The sequence below is a fragment of the Mus caroli genome, chromosome 10 (assembly GCF_900094665.2).
Source record: "Mus caroli chromosome 10, CAROLI_EIJ_v1.1, whole genome shotgun sequence".
Classification (NCBI taxonomy): domain Eukaryota; kingdom Metazoa; phylum Chordata; class Mammalia; order Rodentia; family Muridae; genus Mus; species Mus caroli.
The window spans coordinates 14871959-14880510 of NC_034579.1; the positions used below are offsets into that span (position 1 = coordinate 14871959).

The following is an 8552-nucleotide window of genomic DNA, read 5'->3' on the forward strand; positions in this document are numbered from 1 at the left end:
TTAAAATTCTGTGAAAAACATGGAGGAGACAATCCACTGTGGTGCCCTCTTATTTCCCTGCTGCCATACAGCCCAGAGGAGAGCAGGGTGAGGAATTCCAGGAAGAGCAAGTGTGACCCAGGCAAGCATAGCAGCTTCCGTCTCTAGAAACGGAAGCTACCCACAAAGCACACTGGGAAGGACATTGCCACTGACTGGAGTCCCAGGTGACCGGAGTCTGCTCTGACAGGCATTCCTGCTAACTCCAGGTCTATACCCACTGGAGTTCCAGATGAATGGAGTCTCCTCTGACAGGCATTCCTGCTGACTCCAGGTCTATACCCACTGGAGTACCAGATGAATGGAGTCCCTGTGGGCTTGTGGTCCCTTCTAGTTGGAATCAAAGCTGACTGAAGTCCCTCCAACTGATATCCTCACTGACTCTAGGGACCATTCACTGGAGACCCCATGAGTTAGAAACCCTGCTGACAAGGACCCATGCTTACTGGAGTCACAGGAATCCTTGATGAGTGTATCTGCCTGTGACTGGACTTCCCACCGACTGGTATCCCTAGTGGATAGAGTACCCACTGACTGGAATCTTTGTTGACTGGAGTCCTTGCTAACTGAGATGCCACAGACTAGACCCCCTACTGGCTATGAGACAGTCAGTTCTACTTATCTTGGGCAGTTGACTTACCTCTAAGGTTGGAGTGGATAGATAGTGGAGGGATGCAAAAATGGGGGGTTTTACTTCCAACATGGGAACAATAATTGAGGCAACCAGATATATAAATAGAACCCCCAAAATAGAAACTCTAAGAATCTCATTGGCAGAATACAAATCAAGAGATATATAACCATGAGCTCTAGGAGGTCCCCAAAGCCAAGGAAAGAATAGTCCTCTGTGAAGGGCAGGTCCCAGAAGCAGCAGGTCTCAGATAGCATAACTATATATAGGTCCCTTCCACAGGAACCAGCCCCTCACTGCACGTTGAGTTTTAGTGGAAGGAGCAGGAATGTGCTCGAAGCCTGAGCTGAAGCATCAAGTCTGGGGTGGTCCACTTCCAGAAGGTCTTGAGAGCAGCATCAGTCTCCCTCCTTTCGTTGACAAGCAGGCTTATGGGTCTGGCTGTGAAGTCTCTACTCTTCCTCTGATGTCAGGTATCTTGGGTAGTAGGTCATCAGCCAGAAGCAAGAGCCATTGAGAGGAAGATTGAGAAAATGTAGACATATTTGTTGATTGGTGGGGATTCCGCATGCACTGGTGGGAGGAGAGGCCAATCAGGAAAAAGCTGTCAAATCCAAAGAAGAGAATGTCAAAGACAAGGCAAGAGCATGTGGGGTGGTTTCAAGCAGGTCACTGCTCTGCTGCTGGGAGGGAGAGGGAGGGGACTGTCCAGAGATTGCAGGTGAGGATGTGCCTGCACCCTGGTCTGGCAGCTAGGGGGTTTGTTCCTTTTGTTGTTGCCTCTGCTTATCTCCACCTGCTGTTAGCTTCCTTGTCCTCATCAACAAGAATTCCCTGAGAGACTTTCAGATGACAAGAGTACTCCCATGGGGAACCTACCACTATTTTTTACCTCCTTCCTAGCCAATGGGGCATTCTAGACCAGGAAGTAGAAGCCCACAACAGGCAAAGTTTCCCACGCTTTTCTTTCTGCATCTCTGTGTCCACATAAGAAATGACAACACAATGACCATAGGATCATGGGTCTCAGTGTCTTGTGGCTGCCACTGTAAATGCAAGGAGGCACAAGACTGGGACACTTAGTGACCATGATCACACTGCTCTGGACTGATATCCAAGCTGGTTCATCTGATTCTTTGTCACCTCCACTCACTTCTCTCCTTGTTTCTACCACTAAACTCATCTCCATCTTCCCCAAGACCTCACCTACCTCATCCCTATCTTCCTCCCTTCTCACTCTGTCTAAACATTGTTCTAATATCTAATTTGAGTTAAACCTTAGTATATTCTCCACAAGCAAGATGGTTTTGTACAGTCTGGATAATGATCTGCAATTGCTGTGCTTTCAGTTGTGAATGAGAGTTTTGGATATACTAAGAAAGACGTGCAGAAAGAACAGATAGGAAAAATATCTTCAATTTGGGGCTTACAAACACCTACCTCAGATGACTGGGGTAGCCTAATTGGGAGAATAATCAAATGTAACAGCATCAATTGAGGAGGCACAGAAACATGGAACTAAAGTCCTGTGGGAACAACCTTTCAGGCAGCCACATTGGGATCCAATTGACTTTTGACTTGACTGAACTTCACTGGTGAAAATTCTGGCTTCCCGTCCCCACCATATGCATTTTTATGTCATGGGAAAAACAGTAGTCAAATCTGTGGGAGATGGAAATGGACCTTCTAGTTGTATTCAGACATGATAATTTTTACTCTTGGGTTGTTTTGTTCTTTTTTTTTTTTAAGGTTTTTTTTTTTTAACAATTTTTTACTAGATATTTTCTTCATTTACATTTCAAATGCTATCCCGAAAGCCTCCTATACCCTCTCCATGCCCTGCTCCCCAACCTACCCACTCCCGCTTCCTGGCCCTGGCATTCCCCAGTACTGGGGCATATAATCTTTGCAAGACGACGGGCCTCTCCTCCCAATGATGGCCGACTAGGCCATCTTCTGCTACTAATGCAGCTAGAGACATGAGCTCTGAGGGTAATGGTTCATATTATTGTTCCTTCTATAGGGTTGCAGACCCTGTCAGCTCTTTGAGTACTTTCTGCTCCTCCATTGGGGGCCCTGTGTTTCATCCAATAGATGACTGTAAGCATCCACTTCTGTATTTGCCAGGTACTGGCATAGCCTCACAAGAGACAGCTATATCAGGGTCCTGTGAGCAAAATCTTGCTGGCATGTGCAATAGTGTCTGCATTTGGTCACTGATTATGGGATGGATCCCTAGGTGAGGAAGTCTCTGGATGGTCTTTCCTTCTATCTCAGCTCCAAACTTTGTCTCTGTAACTCCTTCCATGGGTATTTTGTTCCCCATTGTAAGGAAGAACAAAGTATCCACACTTTGGTCTTCCTTCTTCTTGAGTTTCATGTGTTTTTCAAATTGTATCTTGGGTATTCTAAGTTTCTGGGCTAATAGCCACTTATCAGTGAGTGCATATCGTGTGTGTTCTTTTGTGATTGTGTTACCTCACTCAGGATGATATCCTCCACATCCATCTATTTGCCTAAGAATTTCATAAATTCATTGTTTTTAATAGCTGAGTAGTACTCCATTGTGTAAATGTACCACATTTTCTGTACCCATTCCTCTATTGAGGGGCATCTGGGTTCTTTCCAGCTTCTGGCTATTATAAATAAGGCTGCTATGAACATAGTAGAGCATGTGTCCTTATTATCAGTTGGAACATCTTCTGGGTCATTTTATTGATTAATGACTGAATTGGAATGCCCAGGTACTTTCCATAGTATCACCACTGTAGTTTGCACTGTATTTGATTTGGTAATCTCTGGGTACTGATCAGTGGGGGGAGGGGGCAAAGAATCAGTTTTGTTTAACAAGAGAACAGAACATTAAAGGGAAACTTTGATTAACCAGGACAATTGATACAACTCAGCTTTGGCTGAGACATTGGCCATGATTAAGAAGACAGAGGCATCTCAGCACGAAAGTCTCAAAAGCAATTCTTGGTATATCTCAAGAGAAGCTGTGGTTTAGTGATAGCAAAGACTGCTTCTCATGCTGGAGGCCAACCTTGATAATGTGTAAGAATTTCCCAGGTAGTACTGGTTTGGGCTGCCTGAAAGCTGAAGGGTCAAAGGGGATGTATGAGACCAGTCACAGCTTGGTGCTGTGAGAGGCCATGAGATTCCATTATTGAAGGTGTAGCCTCCTTACAATGCAGGCCTGAGCACACTGGAGATGCCAAGACTGTGTGATGACCACCCATATCAATGACAGGTGTGGAAAGATTCCACCTGACATGATAAGACAAGATGTGTGACTTGTAGACAAAAGAAACCCAAGACCCTTTGCAGTCCAGAAGATCCCAAGTCCTGTGATTAGGACACTGAGCTGAGCCACAGGAACTGATTTACACTGATGGATTTTTGTTTTGATTTGACTGTGTTCTGGTTCTACACTCTTGGAGTGAGGAGGTATCGTACTTGTGTTTAATTGTATGAGCACTCATATCCCACACTATTTACATATAACTAGATATAACTCACTGGACTTCAAGAACCTAGTCATGAACTGACTATATGCAAAACATTAGTAAAACCATAGGTAAAGCAAATATAAAAATGTACCTGAGCCATTCCTTGTGCTTCCTGCCATCTTCTGGTGTCCTCTCACTTTTGGGGATACACACTCTTCGGACATTTTTTTTTGAGGCAACATGCAGCAACACAATGTCTGGATGCATGCTCCAATTCTCTTCTTCCATTTCCTCCAGCCCCTAGGTGTCAGAGGGCATGAAGTTGAAGTTTCACTTTTCTCTGGGTCACTTGAAGTCTTTTCTGCCTGAGAGTTAGTGCAAAAGCTGTTATCTTCTATATCTATGTAAGTGTTTCTCAGTAAACAAATACAAGGGGCAGTCATGGCACGTTTCTGACCTCTGCCCATAGTGGGTGTTTTCTTGGGTGGAACAGGGGCATTTGTCCCCCCAGTTTGTCTTAGACGATGTTGTTCAGTAGGTGAGGCTGATACTTTAAAGGAAGGCTCACTGGCCCTTCTCCTAGGAGACAGAGAAAAAGCGTCAGAGTCTGTTGCTGAAGGGAAAGGTGACATCCCTGGATTCATTAACTTTGTTTGAACATAATTGCCATCATCCTGACATGCCTCAGATCTCAGTAAGTAATATGTAGCCATAGTTTCATCGAACTTTCTGTGTTTTAATGATTCTCTAATGTCCTGCACATGAAACCCAATATTTTTCATGGCTGCCATGATGTCAGGGTCTGGAAAGCTGGTGTCTCCATTGGAATGAAATGTGACAGTCTTTTCCCCTTCCTGAAGCCATGGATGACTTAGGAGGTCTTGTGCAGTTGGCCTCAGCCTTGCGTTTGTTGCCAATAACAGGCCTATCATGCTCCTTAAGTCTTTAGAGAGATTATAAGGAATTTCATACCTCCCTTGTAGAACTTTCTTTCTAATTTCTGACAAGGTGGACCCTACAAATGGAAAAATCCCTGTCACCATATAATACAAAAGAACCCCCAAGGCCCATATGTCTACTTTTGGGCCATCATAAGGGAGCCCTAGGAATATCTCCGGAGGAATGAACTGGAAGGCTCCACATAGCCTTTCCAGTTTTTGCCCAGGCATGAATCTGGCACCTAGTCCAAAGTCAATAATTTTGACATTTCCATGCTCATCAACTATGACATTGTCAGGCTTTAGGTCTCTGTGAACAACGCCTTCACCATGACAGTAGCCTATGGCACTGAGCAACTGAACAAATATGCTTCTTGCTTCATCTTCCTTCAGGCATCTAGCCTCCCGGACTCGATTAAGTAGCTGTGTTCCTTGGACCACTTCCATAATTAGATAAATGTTCTGTTCTGTCTCTATCACTTGCAAAAGGGAAACAATGTTAGGGTGGCTGAGCATCTTCATGATTTCGACTTCTGGCACCATTGGCTCACACCACCTCTGGCGCTTCAGAGCTTTGACAGCAACTGGGACACCAGTGAGGCGATGGGAGCATAGCCTCACTTCAGTAGTGCCATGCTGGCTCAAGGTCTTCAGGACGGTGTACTGCCTGGTGAACACCTTCTCATCGAACTCGCTGAGCACAATGCTAGGCTCTGATGACTCATCCTCGCTGTCAGAGTACATGGTTGGTAACAATGCTTACTGCCAAAGGAAATGAGGTGCTGGGGAGAAAGGAAAGGAGATATAAAGAAATGGTACAGAGACCTGAGAGATGAAAGTAACAACATCAGGGGGATGGAAAGTAAAAATAAAGGACAAAGTGAAAACCACACAAAGGAGAAGCTCTAACCTAGACCACTGATGACACACACAGAGAAACCCAACCTTGATCCCCAAACCAAGACCGAGCTCACAATCTAGTGAACTAGGAAGACCATAGCTCAGTAATGTTCTGGATGCTATTTGATAAAACTGAGAAGAGAACTAGGGTATAGGAAAGAAAATGAATGGAAGTAAAAAAAGTATAACGTAAAAGCAAAATTCTAGGCCTTTAGGCCCAGGCTTGAGAATGTGTCTTCTGTGACTCAATGCTCCAAGGTATGCTAATCATAAAACAGATGACGACATTCCTTCACCCACCCGCTTCCTGGGTTCAAGGAGTGTTCATTCAAAGAAAGTCACCCTGACCCACCCTGACCATTGCTGGAAACTGCAATGCAAATGTGCTATTGTTAGGGGCNCTTAGAAACTGTCTTGAGAAATAACCCGCACAATTACCAGGTATTCCTGTGACTCTTGTGACTTTGCACTTCCTTGTGACTCTTAACTGGTATTTTTGGTATTTTCCAACAATGCCCTCCCCACCTCCTTGAGTTGTGGTTTCTTCCTTTAAATACCCCCTTACCCAGCTACTCGGGGAGCCATGGTCCTCTACCCCTGTGTGGTGTATGACTGTGGGCTGGAGAGCGCTCTCAAATTAAAAGTCCTCTTGCAGTTTTCAGCAAGACTGCAAAATACCACTGCCCACCAGAAAATGCAAGGCAGACCTTACCTTTATATCTCACAATGGGTCCTCATGAGGTCACAATAGGACATGTACAGAACCCCTCAAACCAAAACCAGAATCCCTCAAGAAGTCAAAACAAAACCAGAGGCACATAAAACTCATTAATTAAATTGAAGCAGAGAAGCAAAAGTAAAAAGCAAACCAGAGAAATAAAAAGAATTAGAAACCAGAACTAGCCACATCCAATTAGGCAGATCATAGTTGTGCAAACGCCTAGGAACCGAAAGGCCTTCAAAGCTTCTGGTTCAGATAGGTTCTGTGGAGCAACATTTAGGCTTTTACTATTGCATATGCCAGAAAGATTTTGCTGACAGGACCTTGATATATCTGTCTCTTGTGAAGCTATGCCAGTGCCTGGCAAATATAGAAGTGGATGCTCACAGTCATCTATTGGATGGAACACAGGGCCCCTAATGAAGGAGCTAGAGAAAGTACCCAAGGAGCTAAAGGGGTCAGCAACCCTATAGGAGGAACAACAATATGAACTAACCAGGATCCCCCATAGCTCGTGTCTCTAGCTGCATATGTAGCAAAAGATGGCCTAGTCAGCCATTAATGGGAGGAGAGACCCTTGGTCAGGTGAAGATCATATGCCCCAGTATAGGGTATGCCAGGGCTAGGAAGCAGGAGTGGGTGGGTTGGAGAGCAGGGCAGAGGGGAGGGTATAGGGGGATTGGGGTATAGCATTTGAAATGTAAATGAAGAAAATATCTAATTAAAAAAATTTTAGAAAAAAATTTAAAGTGGGACCCAGAGTGCCCAGAGTACCATCCACACAGAGCTAGGTAGCAGAAGTGCTAAAGACCCCAGCATTCCTACTATGAAAGGGCACACACAGATTCCTAGCAGTACACGTGGGGCAGATATTCAGGACTACTGTACAGTTAAATTGATACCTAGAAGTTTTTCTGTGCAAATAGGGATGGTCATTATGGCCTGTAAATTTGTACTGTAGGCTGGGAAGCCATAAGTATGGAGGGTGAGTCTAACAGTATCTGCTTCACTGTGCAGAACTTTATGAAGGAAAGGAGGGGATTTCTAAACAGACTAAGTACCTAGAAGTTTATGGGGGGTAGGTTTTGGGTGCTGTCTTACAAGGTCTGATACCTAGTCACGTTGGAGGTAATAGATGCGACTAGTGAATGGTCACTAATGCTAGAGCAGTGTATGAAGGGCAGGGAATGTGTGGCATGGGTGACTCTAAAAAGACCTGAGATATAAGACAAAAAGACCACCAACAGATTGGGAAAGGATCTTTACCTATCCTAAATCAGATAGGGGAATACTATCCAATATATATAAAGAACTCAAGAAGGTGGACTCCAGAAAAAAAAAAAAAAAAAAAAGACCTGAGATTTAGCTGTGCATGTGAGGTTAGGGCAGGGACAAAACATTAGAAATGATTTGGGCAAGTGTCAGGGCTGTGCTAGTAGGGCATGCTGTGAAAAGTGCATGTGGAGTTGTGGTGGTCAAGTGGTCCTGAACAGTCTGATTTACAGCATAAGTGTATTGCTTGGATCCATGGCTACCAGGGTGTGACTAATACCAGGTTTTGTGGGGGCAATGGAGGTAGGATATGCACAGCATTGCTGGATACTTACCACAAAATGTGGCCTGGGTATGCTCCAATGTAGCCGCCAGCAGCCACGGGTCACAGGGTTCCTGAAAGGAAAGCTGGGGATGGATGGGAAGGACAGGAAGAGAAATAATGAGTCAAGACAAAGTTTTCTTTCTTTCTTTTTTTTTTTAACTTTTTAAAATATTTTTTATTAGGTATTTTCCTCATTTACATTTCCAGTGCTATCTCAAAAGTCCCCCATACCCTCCCACCCACCCACTCCCACTTTTTGGCCCTGGCGTTCCCCTGT

The 8552-nt window shown here is 44.5% G+C and overlaps 1 protein-coding gene and 1 long non-coding RNA gene across 2 annotated transcripts in view; one reads left to right on the top strand and one right to left on the bottom strand.

Moving 5' to 3' along the window:
- The window catches only part of LOC110302990, an 89179-nt gene that overhangs the window by 28614 nt on the left and 52013 nt on the right, over positions 1-8552 (top strand). Inside the window, exon 3 of the long non-coding RNA XR_002378887.2 lies at positions 4417-4523. This is a non-coding gene — a long non-coding RNA (uncharacterized LOC110302990). The remainder of the gene's footprint in view (positions 1-4416; positions 4524-8552) is intronic.
- On the bottom strand, positions 778-5839 carry LOC110302988 (sperm motility kinase Z). The gene is made up of 2 exons (XM_021173859.2): positions 4271-5839; positions 778-1274 (listed from the first exon to the last, which is right to left on the bottom strand). The coding sequence occupies exons 1-2, from the start codon at positions 5799-5801 to the stop codon at positions 1264-1266; spliced, it is 1542 nt and encodes a 513-aa protein (XP_021029518.1). The 5' UTR covers positions 5802-5839; the 3' UTR covers positions 778-1263.

Coding starts and splice junctions, on each gene's coding strand:
- LOC110302988 (XM_021173859.2), bottom strand. CDS start 5,801: ATGTACTCTGACAGCGAGGATGAGTCATCAGAGCCTAGCATTGTGCTC.